The sequence below is a fragment of the Dreissena polymorpha genome, chromosome 10 (assembly GCF_020536995.1).
Source record: "Dreissena polymorpha isolate Duluth1 chromosome 10, UMN_Dpol_1.0, whole genome shotgun sequence".
Taxonomy (NCBI): Eukaryota; Metazoa; Mollusca; class Bivalvia; order Myida; family Dreissenidae; genus Dreissena; species Dreissena polymorpha.
The window spans coordinates 48,237,030-48,260,888 of record NC_068364.1 but is presented as its reverse complement, the minus strand read 5'-3'; the positions used below and the strand labels follow the sequence as shown (position 1 = coordinate 48,260,888).

Sequence of the window (23,859 nt, the reverse complement as noted above, 5' to 3'; positions counted from 1 at the left end):
TTAGCAGCAGTGCTTACTTGATAATTGATTGACCATCCGATAATTGCAGGGTTTTTTGCAGACTTTGCAGACTGCACAGTTAAAGAAAGTCGGCAAAAGTTATTAAAGAAAAAACAAAATTGATCAAAGGTCTATTAATAACCTAGATCCAATAGTAAGTCCAGCGAGTTTTGTCAGTTTGTTAATCCTGACCGATCATTAACGGTAACACCCATCTTATATAAACTGAATCACAGTTCATTTTTTAAACTAACAAGTTATAATACTGCACATAAACATTGACAAAACACATTTCCTCGATTAGATATAAATTATCCGAGAAGAATTAAATTGCTACGTCATGACCTTCGACAATGTAAATGGCAGACATATTGTAAATTAACATTCAACCCGCGTTCATTTCAAAGCTGGGGATTCAAATTGCAAGTAATGATGATTCAATAATGGAGAAAGCATTAACTGGATTTAACAAACATTTGATAAGGTTTGTTAAACCAGATAACAACAAGAAAAATTTGGATAATTAAAGTTTAACTACTACAGGTAAGGCATTCTTAAGTGTACATATTTCGGACATGTATAGTATTCGGATTAACAGTAATGGATATACTAGATGTTCCATGCATTTAGATTGTGTTTTGTTAGAAAAACTATCATAGGGGTGATGATAAAGCAGTATAACTTTGTAAGATAATGTGTTACCCTTAGAGCATATTTTTATCTAAAAAATTGAATAATACAGATAAAAACACAATTAACACGCTTCAAAATTGACCCCAACATTTTTCAATTGGACTCCTCAAAATTGCAGTCCAGGGGTAATTGACTCATGGTTTTTAAAATCTATCCCTGCGATCTTCACCACATTTGGTCAGAAGTTGTATGTAGATGATGTGTAGGTTAAGTTCGAACATGGGCTATGCCGGGTCAAAAACTAGGTCACGGGGTCACTAAGTGCATTTTAAACATTGTCCTTGGTGTCGGCTGTTTTTTAAGAAGACAACATGCAAAATACTCTGTGTCAATGCGGCGTGTGGGGGTATTCGTCACGTCTGTGACAAAGCTCTAGTTTTTACTAAAGCAGCAGACCCTCATCACTTCCAAAAATTATTCCAAAAATAAAATGAGCAAAATATAAAATGATAAAAAATATAAATAAAATTGTGATGTACACCCATGCGTAAACTCAATAGTCAATAACAATTAGTTGTAAAAAATGAGCGGCAAGAATTAGTTAAAATATTCAAACTTAATGTAATCCATTTCAGATAACATCCAATTCTGAATACCAAAAGAGACAGAAAAGGATATTGCTAAATGCTGCCTTGAAGTCTTCAGAAGTTGTGAATTGGGTGTTTAGGGTATATGTGTATATGCCTGACGAGTCCAGCCACAACCATGTGATTGGTGAAGTAAGTTTTGCATTCAAGCGTTATTGTTCAAGAACAATTGCAACTATCCATGTCCACCTGTTTACTGTGTCTATCTATTGTCTATCTTTTACTTATCATTTGCATTTGTCACACATGAACTGTCAAGAAACCTTTTATTTCCGTGTCAACTTTCCTACTTCTGCTAATTCCACACCCCCTTGGAGTGAGAGAGGGGGCGGGGTTAGGAGTGCCCATCCATTGTGTGACAAAATGCAAAATTTTAATACATGTATGTTTATCACTCTAAGGTCATGGTCACGATTGTTTATGTGTACAAGTTTGTTTTCCACTATGTAATAGTATTCAGGGTTATACACTAAGGTACTTTGGAACAATAACTAGTAAAAGCTCAGTCCTGGCTAGTAAAGATCATTTCCGATTAGCCTGAATGGTCTTTTGAACAAAACAAATTGATTTATTCTGGTATATTATTAAAAAAATGAATTATATTTAAACAGAAATCATCGCAATGTCTGCTGGAAAACCTTAAGTCTTTTTTAGCGAGGCTGTTTCGGAGAAAACCGAGGTATTGTCATAGCCTGCTCGTCGTCCGCCATCCGCCGGCATCGTGCTAAAACCTTTACATTGCCTTCAAAATCAAAGTGCTTCCACCTACAACTTTGAAACTTCATATGTATATGAACCTTGATGAGTTCTACACATAACACACCCATGGGTCACTAGGTCAAAGGTCACTGTGACCTCTAAAAAAAATTCTGACAAGCTTTCGCAGCCGAGCATGGCACCCGTTATGCGGTGCTCTTGTTTAAAGGTTGGATTTGATTGGTCAGCAAGATAGATTTACAAGAATTTGGCCAAGTTTTGGCTATTTTTGTTTAGCACAACTGTACTATTGTCAGCAGATCTCTTCCAAAGCGTTCTTTTTTTGCTTGTGTAAAATAAAAAGCTGTTTAGTCTATTCAGAACGATATTAAAGAAAAAGACTCTGTTTGCGCTCTGTAAATTCTTTGGCCCTTAATCAATTTCTGTGAATCTGCGAACAAATTCCACAATAAGACAGTGTGTGAAGCATACTGAAGGGTCATATATTTTTTGTTCAGTATACATAAAACTTTGTCGGTAATTTCTATACCGTTTTTAGATTAAAATTTCAGTGAAAATTTACACTGAACTTACCATTGTAACTTCAAATTAGTAAGATTATTTTGCATATCACATATCTATTTTCACTCAAGGGCAAGTCACAAAATTACACTAGATTAAATAAATTTCAACTATTTATATATTGTTTCAGTTGGGATCAGCAAACCAGCGGCTTGATCAGGCAATCATAGACCAAATTCATGTGCTAGTATCTGATGGCGCCAGGAGGACGGATGAGGTGGAACGTGCTGTTAATAGCTTTGTCCAGCGATAGTTCCCCACAGCCAGTCTACTGAACCCCAGATACTATCCAAGTCGAAAGATAATTCGAAATCACATGTATAGTGCTATGTGCATGCAACAGTAAGTGTTGAAAGATATCCCAGATTGTAAATGCAAATAAATGTGAATATTTCTAAAGAAAATGTTTAGTTAAAATGATCCTTATATTATATAACGGCACTGTGCCACTTAACAAAAATGCTGTTTATCAATATCTAAGAAAACCTTAAAAATTAATATAGCTGCCTCTCAAAGTAGATTCAGTATACTATTGCAAGTACTTAAACAAAGCACAGGATATTTGTTGAATTCATTGTAAGATCGTATTTTATTTCATGAGTAGTCACAGGAGCAAATGTTTCATGAGGGGCGTTACGTAGTAAATTAATATAATTATTTTTTGTTGACATATGCCACTTTTTTTTCCAGTTTGTAAATATTTTGGCGAATAGTGTATTAAATGAATGATAGTTCACATGTCATGAAATAATACCTGAAATAATAATAATTCAGTACCATGGAATTATTTGTTAATACATCTTCATGTTTACCAGCTTATGATTTTTATTTAAATATTTGTTTGGTGAGATTTTCTTCCAATGACTTGACCAATTTGGGGCTACATGTTGAGCAGTGGAAGAAGGATATGCCTGAAGACCGCTTTTTTTATGCATCTGGGTATGTGTATTATTATTCTCTCATAAGGACAACTGTCTGTTTTTCATACTGGAATTTTGTCAGGGACATGACTTTAGAGTTATTGCCATGAATGATGATGAGTGTAGAAAGGTAAACATAACTCACAGAGCAAAACTGCAGTGCACATGAATCACAACCCTAACCGACACAATTTTAAGTTATTATGCCCCCCTTCGAAGAAGAGTGGTTATACTGTTTTGCACATGTTGGTCCGCCAAATAGTTTCCGGATGAGAACTAAAAAATGCTAAGGCATAGGATCATGAAACTTCATAGGTACATTGATCATGACTGGCAGATGACCCCTATTGATTTTCAGGTCACTAGGCCAAATGTCAAGGTAACGTTTGGGGGGGGGGGGGGGGGCATTTGTCTCCAACTGCGGAACACTTGTTGCCCTTTCTTTTTATTTGAACTAAGCTTGTATTATAAAGTTTGTTACAAATAAAATACTGGTGTATTATTTTTAAAATTCACCTGCCTTCAGTTCTTGTTAATAACTAGTACTTGTGAAATCCCATTCAGGGAGCATAACCCATCTATTACAGCCACTTATTAAGAACAAGCTGTCCTTTTGAAATTAAAATTGCCTGTTTTTGTGTGTTTTTAGCTCTACTGCCAAAGGAAGAAGAGCTTATGGGATGGCATGGGGTCTGTGTGTGTGTGTTAGACGTTGTCTTGTTTATCCTATAAAGTCCACAGTTTTCATCCGATTCTTTTCAAACTTACTCAGTGTCTTTATATTAATGAGGACTCGAACCCGATTGATTTTCAGGTCACTGGGTCAAAGGTCAAGGTCACGGTGACTCGAAATAGTAAAAACTTGTTTATCCGATAAAGTCCACAGTTTTCATCCGATTCTTTTCAAACTTACTCAGTGTCTTTATATTAATAAGGACTCGAACACTATTAGTTTTCAGGTCACTGGGTCAAAGGTCAAGATCACAGTTACTCGAAATAGTAAAAACTTGTTTATCCGATAAAGTCCACAGTTTTCATCTGATTCTTTTCAAACTTACTCAGTGTCTTTATATTAATGAGGACTCGAACCCTATTGATTTTCAGGTCTCTAAGGTCAAGGTCACAGTGACTCGAATTAGTAAAATGTTTTCCAGATGTTAACTCAAGAATGCTTAGGCCTAGGATCATGCAACTTCATTGGTACATTGATTATGACTGGCTGATGACCCCTATTGATTTTCAGGTCGCTAGGTCAAAGGTCAAGGTCATAGTGACAGTGTTTAAAGCAGTAGAGCGATTCAGGCCCATATGGGCCTCTTGTTTGCTCTCTTATTACAAGACATCAATAAAAATTATGTCATTAGAATATCTGTGTGGCAAGCAAAAGGCACATCTTAAGGTTGCTCAACTATATTTTAGACCCCAAGAATCCCCCATGCCAGACAAGGAAGAAGACATGGATGAGTTTCTTTTTGTCCATCAGTCAAATGCTCAAAAGCATCTTTTAGAGCGATATGGACAAGAGATATGTCTCCTAGATGCCACCTACAAGACCTTCAAGTTTGATGTGCCTTTATTTTGTGTGTGTGTGAGCACAAATAGTGGTTTGGTAGTAGTTGGCCTTTTTATCCTGCCACATGAGACCTGCTTTCATATTAAACGGGGACTTGCAGTGCTCAAGGACTGGAATCCCAACGGGAAGCCCACTTATTTAATGACAGACTATGACAGGAAGGAGATACGGGCTGTTGAGGAAACATTTCCTGGTATGAAGTTAAGGCAAGATCAGTGCTTGTATTTCATTATTAGATAACTGTTGTGATTACTTTAAAATTGAACTCGCTAGCAAGATGATTACGTCATAAGTTTGCCTTGGGGTGCAGAAGATAAAAATGTAGGGCTATATTGAAATTGGGAATGGTCCTGGGGTTTGATTTTTAAGAAATTCTCTTGGGGTAAGGTCCCAGCCTCTTGGTGGAAGTTGCCTAAATAAGCCATTACTAAAGCAGGAGAAAAAAACGAATAGGAAGGCAAATGTGGTACAAGAGTTCTATATTTAATTTTCCTTAAAAAAAGCTGTTTATTTTTTTTTATCACTTTTGAAGACAGCCATGGTGGCAAAAATAAATTTATAAATTGACAACATTAATAAACGAGAAGAATATTCTGCATTTCAGGATGTTTTTCCTTTCTCTGTGACTTTCACAGAGAACAGGCCTGGAAACGATGGGTTGGACCTGCAAATGGGGTAAAGGATGCAGATGAGGTTCTAACAATGTAAGTTTATTGTTTTTTTTAAGTTTATTTTTATTTTTAATTTCACAAGTAGTTAATTAAACTTATTTTATTGACTAAAGATTTACTCCAGTTTGACAAATTAATGTAAATAATTGGCTTGTAAAAAATATCTCCACTAACTTACAGAATTTGTTTTGCCTCCAATTACTTACAGAAGTTGTTTTTCCCTCCAAATACTTACAGAAGAGTATCTTCAACCTTAATTGGTCATGCAATATGAAATGACTGAAAACAATTAGCTGCTTCACATTAAATTATCATTGTTTATTTTACTTTTCGCGTGAATTTAATACTTTTGGTTCTTATTTGTAGGTTACGCAGCATTGCCAACTCGCCAGACGAAGCAACCTACAATGAAACTGTAGGTGTGCTTAAATCTTCATCTCACTGGTTGGATAACAAAAGTCTTTAAGAGTGGTTTGGACATTTTTGGCTCAATGAAAGCAAAGTATGGATTGAAAAGTCAAGTTCAGTTTTGTCCAAAGTAAAATTTGGTTGCTCGGCCATTGGTTTTTATCATGAACAACATAAGCGTTTGCTTCATGTTTTGTTGGTTTAATTGTTGTTTGCTTGTACATTGGTTGGTATTTTTTTACACATTGATATTTGTTTACGAAAATAAAGTAAATTAAAAAAAAAATAAGTAAATTTTACAAGCTTATATAGTTCCACCTACTAAATTATATCAATGTGCACTTTTTACGATTTTAATGTTGCAGGGTTGATACTAATAGCAGATCATTTTTTTTCTCTGAATTTACTTTCTTGTACAACATTATTTCAGAGATGGGTGACTTATCATAGGCAAGTATTGGTAGGAAAGTTGATCAACACAACCAATGGACTAGAGCGGCAGCATAGATATTTTAAAGAGGGTAACCTTGGGTAGTACACTGAAGGGTCCCTGACATCTATGGTGTCGACGTTGGTCACAAAATATGTTCCTGCTGTCTGTCGAAAGTAAGTATAAATCTTAATGATGGTATGAAGCATTCATTGTGTCATTTGTGTAAAGGTGACACACACACACTTCTCCATCTAGGCATCACATTCTATATTTCGACTGTAGTCGCACATGTCATGCAATGTATATTGGCTATAGTGCAGGGTGTTGTTTTTTTAAACTTGTCTGAAATTTTACCCAATTTTATTCTGACCCTCTAAATAAGGGAAGATAGGGCATATTACAGCTGTGCACATGACAGTAGACCATAGCTTGTTCAATTATTCTCTTTTACACAAGTTTTTCTAATTTGGTATAGTGGTTGCTTACCACTAGAGGAAGACCCCTATTGATTATGGCATCTAAACCTTAAGAGTCCGGGTAAAATGAACTATTTTATGTGACAACCTTATGCAAGTGATATCTAAAGTTCTGTGTATCTCTTTGTCTTAATATATGGCATAGTTGATGCTTACCACTAGCAGAAGATGGCTATTGATTTTGGCAATGATATATTAAAGTTCAAGGTCACTTTAACGGTTTAAGTATTTTCTACATGTGACAGCCTTGTCAGAGTGATCTCAGTTTTCACATTTGATATATTTTAGTTTTTCTGACATACAAAGACTCTTTGAATTGTATATATTTCTATTATATAAAATCGTATACGAGTGATAAATTAAGTTCCTTTTGACACTTGCATGTTAAGCATGGAAAGGTTGTTATCTATTTCTAGTTAAAAGACAAGGTCAAGATCACATCTTAAATTTATGTATGAAAACATCATACATGAAATACAGCTGTATGAATATTATGATATCTTGTTATAAGTGTTTTGTACAGTACATAAAACACATATTTGATTTCTGAATATTTTGTTTAATTTTTTTTTCATCAGGTATTTGCAACAGAATATGGAGTGGGTATCGAGAAATACTGCCTTCCAGACTTTCTGTTGAACAAATCCAGGACCTTTGTCAACCATTGCTTGAAGCGAGTTACACATGAGCCTGTAGCTAGTGATGTTACAGATCTTCAAGAAAATGTGCTTATGGTAACCAGCGCATCTAGTGGCAGACAGTATACTGCCGATCTGCAAGGAATGATGCCCACATGTAGCTGCTTTGACTGGGTAAAATTTCACTGGCCCTGCAAGCACATCCTGCATGTCATCATGCATGATCCAGGACATGGTTGGGACACCTTGGCTGAAAGTTTTAAGAACTCCCCTCTGTTAACAGTTGATTAAGGAGTGGTTGAGTATAGCTCTGAAGCCCTTCCCAACCCACCAAACCATGAAAAGGCCACTCACTCTTCAAGCAACACCAAAGTAAGACTCACGAAGCCCACAGCTTATATGATTAACCCTTTTTCTTGTATGCGCTTCATTGCCGTTGACTTTTCAGTGCCATACTCGTATACCACATGCGATGGGAACTGTGTAAAAAGCTGGAGTCAATTGATCACCAAATAAATATTGTACTACTATTTAATTGGTCATACTATTTTTAATAAGGAGCGACGAAGAGGAAGACTGCCCAAGTATCGAGCAATGAGAAGATTGTTCCATTAGACTCTGCAATTGTTGTAAGGTAAAAATAAAGAGGGATGCACAATTATTTTGAGTTTACACATAATATTACTTTTTACAAAATTACATATACATTTTCAGGAATTATAAAAAATATTTTATGTGCCTATAGAGTCATTAAAATAAGAATTAAAACAAGAACCTGTAATTGAATTTTGCATGTGAATATTTACCTGTACACATTTTGTCAGCTAATAAATCATTTGGACTTTCCAGACCAGCAGAGCCCGCAGAAGATGGGTCTGAGATGAGAAAGGACTGCACAGTTCAGGATTCAGGTATCCGTTGTTATTTTTAACACAACCAGATCAAGTTTTTGAAGTGATTACATTGTAGTAAGTTTGTTGGATGGTGGTTCTTGGTTGTATTGTGAAAAATGTGAGCTGTACTATTCCATTTGTTACACAGTTGTTATGAAGAACAACATAGTGTTATTTAACCAAGTGTGATTGTTGTATAGTATGCTCTTATTAACCATAGACATTATTAGCAAGTGTATTGTCATGTTGAGTGTTCAAGTTTTGTTTTTGTTGTGAATTTACAGATTAGTGTACAAAAAGACAGGCCTTAAAATATTTACATCATATCTGATCACATGAGTTGCCAGCCCCTGCATTACAATTGTGCTCTCAATGTCACAAGTAGATGTGTTCTGTTGGAGTCAGAGTGCATCAAGTCATTAAGTTTTGTTTATTATGCTCCCCCAAAATTGATTTTGGGGGGAGCATATAGTCGCTGCTTCGTCTGTCCGTGCGTGTGTGTGTCTGTCCGTCATCCGTGCACAATTTTTGTCCGGGATATTTCTCAGCAAATAATGACCGGAATTCAATGAAACTTTATGGGAAGCTTCACTACCAAGAGGAGATGTGCATATTATCAGCAGGTTATGGTTGGATGATTTTACAGAGTTATGGCCCTTTTAAATTTTCTATAAACTGTACATATAGTGCAATTCTTGTCCGGGCTATTTCTCCCCAACTACTGACCGGAATTATGAAGCTTTATGGGAAGCTTAACTACTTTGAGGAGATTCGCATGTTATTTGTGGGTTCTGGTTAGATGATTTATTTAGATGAGTTATGGCCATTTGAAATTTTTAAGTTGCTAAACCATCCATCGTGTTATTTTGTCCAAAGTTATGCCCCTCAAGACATTTCCTATTATCTGAATATATAGTGCTATTGTAACAACAAAAAACTTTGGGGAGCATCACCCGTCTCCGACAGTTTCTGGTTTAAAAGTTATGCTTTGACATTATTGTTTATATCATTTCAGCTTTAACTTCTATCATTGAACAGCCTGTTGGTTATTCTCATGTGCTGCGAATCGGACCCTATGTGATATCTCCAAGAAGTTTTGAATGTCTCAAGTCTTCTCTCTCAGATGAAGTAAGCACAATTGTGTAACTTAAAACTGTGTTTAATACAATTAAACCTTAGTTTTATGTCTTACTGTTGATTGTTTTTACTATAAAATGGACTAGATGTATTTTGTTATGCATTTTGTCTTTTGCAGTCTTGACATGCTTGAAGCTGTCATAAGTTGGCAAGCATATTTCGGAATTCTTTTAGTCTATTTGGTTTATAAAAACAAGTAACACCCTTTGGATTTTAAAATGTATTTATGTATGTAATATTTATAATGTTTTATCTCTGTAGTTGGTAGACGCTTGCCTCCACATCGCCACAATTGAATCTAGCAATGTTTACCATGTGGACTGTATCAATGCAACACTTATCTTCACTGGAGATTTTGAAAGGACTGGATACCTTGCATCAGTATGTCCAAAATAATGAAAAATATTGTTCCAAATATAATTTTATTGATTAATTCTCTTTCTGTTGTTAAATTTATCATACGTCCATTACCATTGGTAATGGGGGCTATATAGGACTCGCTTTGTCTGTCGGTTGGTCTGTCTGTCTAGAAAATTTCATCTGATCTTTACCAAACTTGTTCAGAAGTTGTATCAAGATGATGTCTAGGTTAAGAGTGAATATGGGTCAGGCTTGGTCAAAAAATATGTCATGGGTCCTTCAATGGATGCATATTTATGTATATAAAGATTATTGGATCAGTGTTAAGTGTATAAGGTTATGTAAAGACGTAACTTATTGGTCTAGAACCTACACTGCTTGCGATAATGCATCATTAAGTTGTTGCCATGCAATTTCCTCTATCAACATATGTCATTGCATTCAATCACTGCATCAATGAAGCAAATTTTGCCCTGTTTTTATGGTGTGGGCATTTTTTGAACATTTTTTGGTAAAAAATAATGTAAGGATGAATTCTTTATCTGGAACTGAATATATGCTAGACTGCTTTTTCATTGCAGGTCAATTTCGATGTGTTTGATACGGTTGTCGGAGCCGTTAACGAAAATGGCAATCACTGGATCTTAGTGGTATGTTTAAATCTTACTGATATTTGTCATGATATTTGAGAACAAACAACTAGTTTGCCAGTTATCAAAACTATTGAAGAGAAATGTTATACCCACTCAATCATCAGCATTGCCATGCTGGTTATTGGATACTGTAAATATTGAAGCCAATACTGGAAATTGTTGAAGGCTGAAGTCCTAAACAATCTTTAAAGAAGTTTCCCTAAATCTCTTATCATCAACACAAATGAAAGATGAGATATGTCTGACAAGCCTTCAATTTACTTGATACAGTTCCATTCTTCTCAGGATGTTATAAACAATTAAGCTGCATTTTACTTACATTTATTTATTTTGCAGTAGGGGAGACAAACATTTGTTGCTATGTTTATTGTAATAAAAATATTTTAGCTTAAAATTCCACATTGTGAAACTATTACAATTATCCATCAGGTGTCACAAAGTGTAAAAGTGCCCTAAATATTGTTTTGATAAATAATATGTAACCAATACAATTTAATGCTGCATTAATCTTGTTCTAGTAATAGCTCTGAAAGAAATTTTTGAGGCCCTTTCTTTACTTCCTTTGATGCCTTATGCCAACTGTGTTTTTTAATGTTCAGGCATTGTATTCAATATTTTTTTTAATTTCTCGCAAGATTATAAAGCCAGCACATAGATGTATTATATACATTAATTCCCTTGGAGTGCAGTCATTCACCAAACAAATTTACCTTGAACACTGGTTGTAAGTAAAAATGGAAAATGTTATTCCTTTTTACAATTCAAGTTACCGTTTGATTCAATCTTTGTTTGTGTGCTTAAACAACTAGTTAAAAGTTGTTGTTGTTTGTTTGTTTTTAGCTGGGCTGTTTTTGGAGAAACCCCGAGTCATAGATACTGTGTCATAGTCAGCTCTGCGTCTGCCGTCCGCGTCATGCTAAAACCTTGACATTTGTCACTAAAATCAAAGTGGCTTCACATACAACTTTGAAACTTCATATGTAGATGCAACTTGATGATTTCTACATGCCACACCCATTTTTTGTTCACTAGGTCAAGGTCACTGTGACCTCTATTTTTTTTTTAAAATAATTTTCTGACAATCTTTCATTTAATCAAAACTGCACCCACAGCCGAGCGTTGGCACCTGTTATGCGGTGCTCTTGTTAAAAATAGTTATTACATTATTGCAGTTCTTAAATAATGTTTCCATACTGCAGGCAAATACTGTTATGTGTTTATGGAAAATACTGGAGTAATTTAATCCAAGCCTCCAGTTGTGGTCACACAATTTCTTAAATTGCTGGTATTGAAGCCTGAGCACGTCCAATATCCAACATATGGAAGTTCAAATTTTTACAATATTCATTGCTATCAATTATAATCGATATTAATATCTTTGCTGAAATAAATACGAGAAACAAGAGCTGTCTTCAAAGACTCAGAGGCTACAAAGTTCTGACTTCTTGAATTTGAAACTAAACAGAAGCCCCGATACATTGCATTATTTAGGTGTGCATACAAAGTTATTTCTTTTAAGAATTAAAGTATACTGGTCTTGGCTTCATTGACTTATCAGGGAAGTAAATAACTGCATGTTTAATGAAAAAATGCCAATACGCTACCTGCATACAACACAAAGCATTACAACATAAAACACAAAGTTGAAACTAAAGGTAATTGTAATTATTTGTTTGCTTTTTTTATTTCAGAATGTTGAATGTTATTTGAATATCTGTTATATCACTAATGATCAACTACTGATATATATATGATTATTTTGCTGTCACTTCATCTGTTGGGCAATTTATTTCTGCAACATGGCCAACAGTGTATGCTACAACCTGGATTTAGGGCAGTAGTTTGCAGGCTCTCTGATCACTGAGCTGTGGAAAAAGTTTATACCAGTAACAAGACTTATTTTCATTAAGTTGAAAACATTGTTGCAGGTATAAAAAAAATTCATTTTGTCAATGTAAGAGTGTTATCTGTTTGCAGTGCATTTCTGAATGAGAGGTTCAGGCGAGGATTGGAAACCTCACAGCCCCAGTCATGGACCATGGAGAGTGTTCCTCACACAAAGCAATTTGATAGCATTTCATGTGGTGTTTATGTTATTCAGGTAGGGTGTGTTGAAACAAATACTAATGAGCACCATCAAAGTACGTGTGGTGAGCATTTACACCGTAAACACCTAATATTTATGTACATAGGTACCAGTTAAAATGTAGATATTACATTTAAAAATTTCTGAGTAGTCCACAAAAAGGTTAAACAATATTTAATTACTGCTAAACATAGCCACAATATTTGGCTTGGACTCGACATTTTTGCAAGCACCAAGTCCTTGTGACAGTGAAGTTTTGGGAAACTGGGACCACAGTATCTAAAAACCTCACTTATATAAATATAAGTATGCAATAAACATGATAATATGAAGTCAGTCAGTGTTATACACTGGGAAGATAGTTTTTACAAATGCTTAAGTTTTGATTTTCGACGGACCATTAAAATGGACCGTGTATATTGAAATTTGTAATTTTTGTTTGTAGCTATGGATTGTACATCCACATGTCATAAAGAAAACTAGAGTAATGCTAAATTTTTAAAAATAAATTTCCTTCAGTTTGTGGAGAACTACTTGGCGGGGAAGTCCCTACAATATTCATGGACAAGGAATGACGTGGAGGAAAAGAGGAAACAGATTAAATTGTCATTGACTGCTTTCAGTTGTGTAGGTTTTAGGATAATTTGTTGAGATTATGTTGTTATCTGATCTCCTGCCATAGGCAGAGGGATATTGTTGTTGCGTTGTCAGTCCATCTGTCTTTCCCTCCGTCCAAAGCTATATCTTGGAAGTGCTTTGGTGGTTATCATTGAAACTTGGTATGAGTATGTATATGGATAAGAGGATCATGCACACCAAATGGCATTGTACACCATCTGTTAATAACGGAGTTATAGCCCTTTGTATCTTGAAAAAATCCCTTTTTTGAGTGTCAAATATAATACTTATGTGTCTAAAAGCATATTACTTGCCCAACTAAATCAAACAGGTTTCAAACACTACAATTGGTCAACAAAGGTTATATAAAAAGAAAATTATTTTGGTATGTGTTGTCTTAATTTTGTGTTAAAATGACATTTAAAAAAACATGTGTCCATTGTAGAGGCAAGGCTCGATGGTTACAGGGGTCAGGCCGGTCCGCATAGTCATTCCCACCCAAGGTCAGTGATACATCTCATTGAGTACATTTTACATATGTGAAATACGTGTGATCAATGTTTTTTTGGAATCTTTGTCAGTGGAGTGTTATATCTGAGTCTTATAGTTGCAGGGATGACTCTGTCCGCTTTTATGGTATTTTTCATTTGAAGGAAGACTGCACAGGCAAATTGGGAATGCACTCAGGAAGCAAAGCTTAACTTAAATTTTACTAGATTATTAATGGCTGTTTTCACACCTGATAGGGAGTTAAATAATTATTAAAGTGTAATGTTATGGATGTCACTGTAACACTAGCTGTGCCTTGCTTGTTTCCATAGAGACCCTAAGTGTTAAGTCTGTGAGTGACCGCTCTCTGGGCCAGTCAGATTCTGGCTTCATCGAGCCAAAACAGTCAACCTCCGGAGAGGCATCCATAACATCCATCCAGAAGTCTGCTAAGAGGATGAGAGATTAGAGGTGGGTAGTCAGCAATTTTGTTGCCAAATTTCGAAAAGTACCGGTACCAGCCCAATTTTGAAAATATGCTCGACAACCCCTGACAGAAGTTTTCACATTGGGGAGTTGATGTATTTCATTTTTTGCTCTGAAATACTTGAAAAAGGATAACTTAGTGTTTTTTAGTTAAAGATATTATATTATCTTGGGTTCAAACGCTGCATAAGGAAACTAACTTAATGATGCAATTTATTTCTATAAAAAAATTGGACAACTTTAAATGAGAAGTTTTGGACAGCAATTGGGAAATTTGTAGTTTTTCCCTATTTGGAACGTTCTGTTATCAGGTTCCTTACAAAGAAGGACAAAATCACTTGTAATGGATAATCAAAGGACTCAAATATAATGTTACAAGAGTGGATTTTAATGTCAAATGATAGTAAATATGGCTATGGTTATGATAAGGTCTGCTTAAAATTATAGGACTACTCTCTAGATCTTAGCTTTACATTTGACCAACATATACCTTTGCAGGAACAAATCAAAATTACAAATGTTCAGATTAACTGGTATATTGCAAAGCAAATAGAGTCTGTTGATGTTTATTCAATATACGTGTACATTTCAAGATGACATACATTTTGTTTCTCTGCTTTTCAGTCCTGGTGAAGATGCTAGTGTGAAGAGGTCAAAAGAAACAGTTGCTGAGGTACCTGACTTACCGTCTATTTCTTTGATGCAAATATGAGAGATATTTTTATGCTCCCCGAAAATTTTCGGGGAGCATATAGCTGCCGCTTTGTCCTTGCTTACTTCCATACTTCCTTACTTACTTCCGTCACACTTTTTTTACTGTTTCTCATAGCACCTTCAATACTTTACCGATCACTTTTATATTTGGCATGTAGGTTCCTTGCATGTACCTCTTCCTTTGATGAGGTTTGAAGTCACTGGGGTCAAGGTCACAGAGGCTTATAATAGATTTTTCCGTCACACTTTTGTTACAGTTTCTCATAGCACCTTCAATACTTTACAAATCACTTTCATATTTGGCATGTAGGTACCTTGCATGCACCTCTACCTTTTGATGAGGTTTGAGGTCACTGGGGTCAAGGTCAAGGTCACAGAGGCTTATAATAGATTTTTCCGTCACACTTTTGTTACAGTTTCTCATAGCACCTTCAATACTTTACTTATCTCTTTCATATTTGGAATGTAGGTACCTTGCATGGACTTCTACCTTTTCATGAGGTTTGAGGTCACTAGGGTCAAAGTTAAGGTCACGGAGGCTAATAATAGATTTTCCTGTCACACTTTTGTTACAGTTTCTCATACCACCTTCAATACTTTAGCGATCTCTTTCATATTTGGCATGTAGGTACCTTGTATTGGCCTCTACCTTTTGATGAGGTTTGAGGTCACTGGGGTCAAGGTCCGGGAGGCTAATAGAAGATTTTTAGCTCATCTATTTTTTGAAAAAAAATTATGAGCTATTGTCATCACCTTGGCGTCGGCGTCGGCGTCTGCGTCGGCGTCGGCGTCCGGTTAAGTTTTGCGTTTAGGTCCACTTTTCTCAGAAAGTATCAATGCTATTGCATTCAAACTTGGTAAACTTACTTACTATCATGAGGGGACTGGGCAGGCAAAGTTAGATAACTCTGGCTTGCATTTTAACTGAATTATGTGCCCTTTTTATACTTAGAAAATTGAAAATTTTGGTTAAGTTTTGCGTTAATGTCCACTTTTTTCAGAAAGTATCAATGCTATTGCATTCAAACTTGGTACACTTACTAACTATCATGAGGGGACTGGGCAGGCAAAGTTAGATAACTCTGGCGTGCATTTTGACAGAATTATATGTCCTTTTTATACTTAGAAAATAGAAAATTTTGGTTAAGTTTTGTGTTTAGGTCCATTTCATTTCTATATCAAGCTATTGCTTTCATACTTGCAACACTTACTAACTATCATAAGGGGACTGTGCAGGCAAAGTAATGAAACTCTGACTGGCATTTTGACAGAATTATGTGCCCTTTTTATACTTAGAAAATTGAAAATTTGGTTATGTTTTGTGTTGAGGTCCGCTTTATTCCTACAGTATCAAAGCTATTGCTTTCATACTTGCAACACTTATTAACTATCGTAAGGGGACTGTGCATGCAAAGTTATGTAACTCTGACTGGCATTTGGACGGAATTATGGGCCCTTTATACTTAGAAAATTGAACATTTGGTTAAGTTTTGTGTTTTGGTCCACTTTACCCCTAAAGTATCATAGATATTGCTTTCATACTTGGAACACCCGCAAACTTTCATAAGGGTACAGTAAAAGGACAAGTTTCATAACTCTGGATGTCATTTTTACGGAATTATGGCCCTTTTTTGACTTAGTAACTTTGAATATATGGCTAAATTTTGTGTTTCGATCCACTTTACTTCTTAAGTATCAAGGCTATTGCTTTCAAACTTCAAATACTTTCTTTTTTTTTATTCAATATCATACATACAATGTAAACATGCATATGATCATACAACATAGTGATTGTACAAAGCAATAAAGTTCAGACATGTTATACAAGATATGCTAATATATATTTTTTTAATAGAACAGAACAACAGAGGAATAGTTATGAAAAATGATGAGTTGTATAAAGTCGGAAGAAAGCATACTGGACTTGTATGTTTTGTTTTATATTCACAATGATCTTGTCAGATTGAAAAAAGATTAAACAAAACTATTTTAGAAAGATAAACTAACATTAGAGTGAAATGTATAAAAGTGGACAAAACATTATGAGAATTTAATCCGATGCCATTTTTGTTCAAAGATTTGTAATGTGTCATTACTGAGAGCTATTTCTTTCTCAATCTGGATTTTAAGTTTAAGACTATGGACAAAACAATTAAAATTTGGTACTTGTTTTTTGTACTACATGTTTAAAAAAAAATAAACAAAACTATTTTAGAAAGATAAACTAACATTAGAGTGAAATGTATAAAAGTGGACAAAACATTATGAGAATTTAATCCGATTCCATTTTTGTTCAAAGATTTGTAATGTGTCATACTGAGGGCTATTTCTTTCTGAATCTGGATTTTTAGTTTAAGACTATGGACAAAACAATTAAAATTTGGTACTTGTTTTTTGTACTTCATGTTTAAGATAAAATATTTCATCAATATAACCATAAAATTCACAATATTATTACCGTCTATTGATTTCAATGAGTTAATTCCGAAACTTACATTTAAGAAAGATAGTTTAACGTTTAGTTGCTGTTGTTCAAGAAAAGATATTAATTGATTCCAAATAGGCTGGATGTGTTTGCACTCCCAAAAAAGATGTTCTATTAGTTTCAATGTTTTCACTGCAGAAGTCATACAGATTTGAGTTAGCTAATTTGCATTTAAAGAGATATTTATTTGTAGCTATAATTCTATGGATGTATTTATATTGAAAATTTCTCAGTGTGCTTTCAATGGTTGCTTTATATGGCATGGTAAATATGTGTTTCCAATTAAGTTCATTTTCTACAAAAAGGTCTTGCCATTTATTTTGGATTTTGGAGTTTTCTGTAGGGTTTTTAATTTGTAGTGTGTAAAATATTTTATTCGTTTTGTTTTTTCTTCGAAGTATGTTTTCTACAAATGTTGTTTGAGTACATGGTGTATTATTTGTATTGATTTCAGATTTAATATGTATGGGTATGCTTTTGATTAGTGTGTAGTACTTCAGAAAATTATATGAAGGTATTCCGTATATGTAGCATATATTATCAAAAGAGTAGAAATCCTTAATTCTGTAGTCATATAATTGGTCGACATATTTAATGCTTCGTTCAAACCAATCTTTATAGAAAAACGTCTTATTGTTTGAAGTTATGTCTTTATTGTTCCATAAAATAGTTTTACTGCTGGTTTGGGTTTCTAAGTGACATCACTCCACGCTGATAGAACATCAGACAGAAATAAGTTTTCGTTTGCAATTTCATGTAAGATAGTATTGCTGATGTACATTCAAAGAGTAAGGAGTCACCATATTTTTTAAGGATTTTCTGGTAGAATAATTTCCATTTACTCGTATTGGTATTATCTAGGTATCTTTTAACCCAGCTGCATTTGATTGCATTCAAGAATGAGTCAATGTTCGTTAATTGGATACCTCCATTTTCTACAGATTGAATTAACTGAGTTCTTTTTATTTTATCAGGCTTACCGTCCCATATGAAATTAAATATTGCTGATTTTATATCGTTAATTACATCGTTTGGTGGATTTGGGAGAACTGTTAATACATATATTAATTTAGGAAGTGCAAACGTTTTCAATACTGTGTTTTTTTCCGATTAGTGTAAGTTTACGATGATGCCATGATTTTAAGCAGTTTTTAAAATTCTGTAATTTAGGTAGTATGTTTTTAAGAACTGTATCTTTTTCATTATTTGTGAAAGTAATGCCTAACGTTGTGGCTTCATCGGATGTCCAATTAAATTTCATTTCTTTTTTATATTGAACATTACTTTGTTTTAATTTACCTACTCGTAGCACAGTACATTTACTTTTGTTTAGTTTAAGACCCGATGTCATTCCGTAAAGGGTAAGCGACTCTATTAGGTTATGGAAAGAATCGTAATTGTCGTTTAAAAAATAAGTTGCATCGTCAGCAAATAGGGATTGTTTGATTTCTTCGTCAGGTTCTAGTGATATGCCTTTTATGTGTTTATTTGATTGGATTTGATGTGATAGATACTCGATGCAAATAATAAATAGCGATGATGAGAGTGGACATCCTTGTCGAACCCCTCGTTCGATGTTAAAACTGTTTGAAAAGAAGCCATTGTTAATGATTATACTGTTAATATCGGTATAGAATAGTTTGACCCATTGAATGAGACTTTCACCAAAATTCATATTTTCTAAGCAAGAGAACATAAATGAATGATCAAGCGAATCGAATGCCTTTTCAAAGTCTGCAAAGAATATTAGACCAGGATTATTTGAATTGTTGAAATAGTTTATGCATTCTTGGATAAGACGAACGTTTTCACTAATGTAACGTCCTTTTATAAAACCAGATTGAGATTTTGAAATGATTGATGGTAATATTTTTTTAATTCTGTTTGCTATACTTTTAGTTGCAATTTTATAATCATTGTTTAGTAAACTAATCGGGCGCCAGTTTGATAAGGATTCTAAGTTTTTTCCAGGTTTTGGAATAAGCGATATAATACCTTGTTTGTGTAGCGTAGTTAAGTTTTCGTTGTTAAATGAATAGTTAAGTGAATTAATTAGATGTGTTTTTATCTCATTCCAGAATATTTTATAAAACTCGATTGTGATGCCATCAGATCCTGGGCTTTTGTTATTTTGCATTTCTTTTAGGGCTAATGCACATTCATATTCATTAAGCAATCCGTCGCACAGTTGTTTTTCCTCTTGGTTTAAAGCGTGATGTGTATTTTTAAAAAGGGTGTTATTTTCAACATTTTTTCGTTTATAGAGGGTTTCGAAAAATAAACGTTGTTCTTCTAGTATTTCAGTTCTGTTTGTTATATCTTTGCCATTGACTACTAATTTGTGTACAGTTTTTTGTTCACTTCTACGTTTTTCAATGTTTGCGAAATATTTTGTATTTTTTTCATTGTGTTCAACATGCTGTGCACGCGTTCTTAGTATTATTCCATTGAGATGTGTATGATAGATTCCATCTAATATTTGTTTTTTTAATGTTATTTCATTTTCAATGTCGGTGGTATCATTTGTGTTTGTTTGTTTCAATTGTGTTTTAAGTGTTTCAATGGTTTTGATGGTTTCAGTTTCAAGTTTGTGTGTTTCTTTTTGTTTAAATGATGTGTATCTAATTGTTGTGTTACGTATATTTCCTTTAATTACTTCCCATAAGGTGTTTGGGTTTGCATCTTTATTATTTTGAACTGTATTTAATATTTACTGTTTTATTTGTGTTTGATATTGTGTATCTAATAAGATGCTGTTGTTAATTTTAAAGTATCCTGGGCCTCTTTCAGGTTGTATATTGTGCAGTTTAAGTTCAACTAGAGAGTGGTCAGTCATAAATGCTGGTTTTATGTTACATGTGTCAATAATGTTGCAAAGAGATTCAGATATTAAAAAATAGTCTTATCTACAAAATATTGTTGGTTTTGTGTTTGAGTGCCAGGTGAATTTGCTTTCGTTTGGATATATAGTATGCCAGATGTCTATCATATTGTAGTTTTCGAATATGTTATTTAAAATGTTTCTATTTTTAGGATGAGTATAAAGGTTTCCATTCTTTTTGTCTAATAATGGGTTAAGAACAGTATTAAAATCACCACCGACTATGATGTTTTTATCGTGGTTATTAATTATAAAGGATTGTAATGTTTCGTAGAATGTGGAATCATCTATGTTAGGGCCGTAAACATTAATTAATGTTAATACTGTTTCGTGTATTTTGATATCTATACTTGCTTGTCTGCCAATTATTATTTCGTTAAAGTTATTGACTGTGATCCCTACATTATTTTTTATAAGAAAGGCAATGCCTTGTTTATTAGTATGTTCTCCACTGAGATAGATTTCTCCGTCCCATTCATCTTTTAAGGTTTGTGCTAAAGTAGGTGTCAAATGACATTCTTGTAAAAGGCATATACTATATTTTTTTTCGTCTAACCATTTGAAGATTTTTATGCGTTTGTCTTTATTGTTTAGCCCTTTTACATTCAATGTACATAATTTAATCATTTAAAGGAGGGTGATGTAAATGATGATTTGTGTGTGCTTGTCCAGTTAGTTTCAAATTTAAAACATCTCCAATTAGTTTCTATTGTAAGATAAGATATGTCTCTACATACAAACAAAATATGGAAACAAAAATGAGCAGAAAAAAAGTTATGTTTACACCCCGAAAAGCAACGGGTACACATGATAAAAAAAACTGTTTACAATGACAAATAAGAAGAAAAGGTTCCGCCAAAGAAAACAAAAAAAAAATTGTGTAACAAACACTATCATTAAACAAGTGAAAAAATGCTTAAGAGAAAGAAAAACAGCACACAGAACAACGCACACACAAAAAACACTGGCATGCAAAAACAACAACAATGTTTGCGTGGCGTTTGCGTATTTAAACTGTACGTGTTTTTGTTTCCTATGCCATAATCTCAAGTAATAAATATGTTAAGTTTGTACGCCTGCTCGTTGATATAATGTGTGTGTGTGTGTGTGTGTGTGTGTGTGTGTGTGTGTGTGTGTGTGTGTGTGTGTGTGTGTGTGTGTGTGTGTGTGTGTGTGTGTGTGTGTGTGTGTGTGTGTGTGTGTGTGTGTGTGTGTGTGTGTGTGTGTGTGTGTGTGTGTGTGTGTGTGTGTGTGTGTGTGTGTGTGTGTGTGTGTGTGTGTGTGTGTGTGTGTGTGGTGTGTGTGTGTGTGTGTGTGTGTGTGTGTGTATGTACATGCGTGTATATGTGTGTGTGCGGGTGTCCGTGTGTGTGTGCGTGTGGGTGTTTGTGTGTTCGGGCGTGTGTGTGTGCGTGAGTGTGCGTGTGTGTGATTTTTGTGCGTGTGTAGGCGCGCGTATATGTCCCGGTGTTTTGTGAAAATATATAGAACATCTAAAGGGACAGAGAAAAAAAAACAGAACTACATTAAACATACATAAGATACAACAACCAAACATGTTGAAAATTCTTTTGAACAAAAAGAATAAAATTGGTAATTCGTTTGTATTCGAGAGAGCGTGGTTGCTTGCGTGTAGCCATGCATCAAATACTTTCATGCTATCATGAGGTTACTGTACCTGGCAAGTCGAATTTTACCTTGACCTTTGAATGACCTTGACTCTCAAGGTCAAATTATTAAATTTTGCTAAAATTGCCATAACTTCTTTATTTATGATTAGATTTGATTGATACTTTGACAAAACTACTCTTACCTGACAAACCACAATAGACTCCACCCAAACCATCGCCCGTGCCCCCCCCCTTCCCCCCCTCCCCGAATCCCCCTCCCCTTTTTTTTTTTTTTTTTTTAAGATCATCTCACAAATGACCACCACACCCTCACACTATACCCCCCCACCCCCCCTCCCCAATTTTTTTTTAAACGGTTAAAAAACAAAAATATTTATTTTTATTATTTTATGTTTGAAATACCGTCCAACCATCGCACCCAAGAATCCCCCCCCCACCCCCTCTCCCCCCACCCGAATCCCCCCTCCCCCCTAAATTATTTTTTTTTTTTAAGATCATCTCACAAATAACCTCCACACCCTCACACTATACCCCCCCCCACCTCAGCCCCCCCCCCATTTTTTTGAAACGGTTAAAAAACACAAATATTTATTTTTATTATTTTATGTTTGAAATACCGTCCAACCATCGCACCCAAGAATCCCCCCCACCCCCCCCCCCACACCACCCCCCCCCCATTATTTTTTTTTCGCATTTTTGGAAGATAATGTAATAAATGTCCACACCCCCACACAATGCACCCCTCTTCACTCCACCCCTCCCTCCTTTGTGAAAATGAGAGTCCCTTCACCTTTAAAAAGAAAATAGATGAGCGGTCTGCACCCGCAAGGCGGTGCTCTTGTTTTAGGTTGTTATTAACATAAGATTGACAAAGCGCATCATCGGAGAGCATCCATCAGTTTCACTGATATTCTTGTTAATCAAGTTTTCAAATAATTTGAAAATCCTAGTTCTTTATTATTTCTATACCTTCTTATTTAAACTTCTGTATATTAAACCATCACATTAATTCATTGTGTACCCCCTATAGGTGTCCCCAGCAGAGGTCCCAGACATCACGATAACGGACGAGTCCAGTCAGCCAGATCACAGGCAGATCCAGTGGCAGAGGTCGCACCCACCCAGCAGGTGGAAGTGGAACAGAAGGAGGGGGCACAAGACACATACATATCACAGGAAGGGCCGCACATGGAAACGGCCACACAACAGGTTAGTTCAGTGTGGGTTGTAATTGGTTGATAGTTTTGTTTCGGTTTGAACTTTTATTTTTCTGATGAAACAAAACATCTTAAAAATACTTGTGTATAGAAAGAAAAAGTATATTTATTACCTTTGTTTGAAAGGAGTTTGTCATTTCTAGCTTGACTAATGATAAACACTTTTTTGAGCTATTTGCCCTTGTACAATATCTGCAAATAAGTTAAGGTTATTATCCCCCGCCATAGGCGGAGGGATTTTGTTTTGAAGTTGTCCGTCCGTCTGTCTTTCTGTCCGTCCGTCAGTCCGGAGCCATATCTTGGAAGTGCTTTGGCGGATTTCATGGAAACTTGGTATGAGTATATATATGAATAACAGGATGATACACCCCAAATGGCATTGCACACCATCCGTTAATAACGGAGTTATGGCCCTTTTTATCTTGAAATAATGCTTTTTTGTGTGTCCGAAGCCATTCATGCATCTTGGAAGTGCTTTGGCAGATTTAATTGAAACTTTGTATGAATATATATATATATATATATATATATA

At 34.9% G+C, this 23,859-nt stretch overlaps 3 protein-coding genes across 3 annotated transcripts in view; 2 read left to right on the top strand and 1 right to left on the bottom strand.

Annotated features, from left to right (window-relative positions):
• Window positions 1-14,382, top strand: part of LOC127849096 (uncharacterized) — a 149,895-nt gene extending 135,513 nt beyond the window's left edge. Inside the window, exons 4-7 of the mRNA XM_052381818.1 lie at window positions 12,698-12,821; window positions 13,326-13,433; window positions 13,870-13,927; window positions 14,246-14,382. Of these exons, the coding sequence (XP_052237778.1) occupies window positions 12,698-12,821; window positions 13,326-13,433; window positions 13,870-13,927; window positions 14,246-14,382 (427 nt within the window). The remainder of the gene's footprint in view (window positions 1-12,697; window positions 12,822-13,325; window positions 13,434-13,869; window positions 13,928-14,245) is intronic.
• The window catches only part of LOC127847526 (filaggrin-2-like), a 146,195-nt gene that overhangs the window by 100,246 nt on the left and 22,090 nt on the right, over window positions 1-23,859 (bottom strand). The gene's annotated exons all lie outside the window — the stretch shown is intronic.
• Window positions 4,902-6,223, top strand: LOC127847529 (uncharacterized). The gene is made up of 3 exons (XM_052379538.1): window positions 4,902-5,244; window positions 5,656-5,755; window positions 6,089-6,223. The coding sequence occupies exons 1-3, from the start codon at window positions 4,914-4,916 to the stop codon at window positions 6,186-6,188; spliced, it is 531 nt and encodes a 176-aa protein (XP_052235498.1). The 5' UTR covers window positions 4,902-4,913; the 3' UTR covers window positions 6,189-6,223.

Excerpts from the sequence above, each read along its gene's own strand:
- LOC127847529 (XM_052379538.1), top strand. The coding sequence starts at position 4,914 with ATGCCAGACAAGGAAGAAGACATGGATGAGTTTCTTTTTGTCCATCAG. Across the intron at positions 5,245-5,655 it reads TGTTGAGGAAACATTTCCTG|GATGTTTTTCCTTTCTCTGT; the intron begins GTATGAAGTTAA and ends TCTGCATTTCAG. Across the intron at positions 5,756-6,088 it reads GCAGATGAGGTTCTAACAAT|GTTACGCAGCATTGCCAACT; the intron begins GTAAGTTTATTG and ends TCTTATTTGTAG.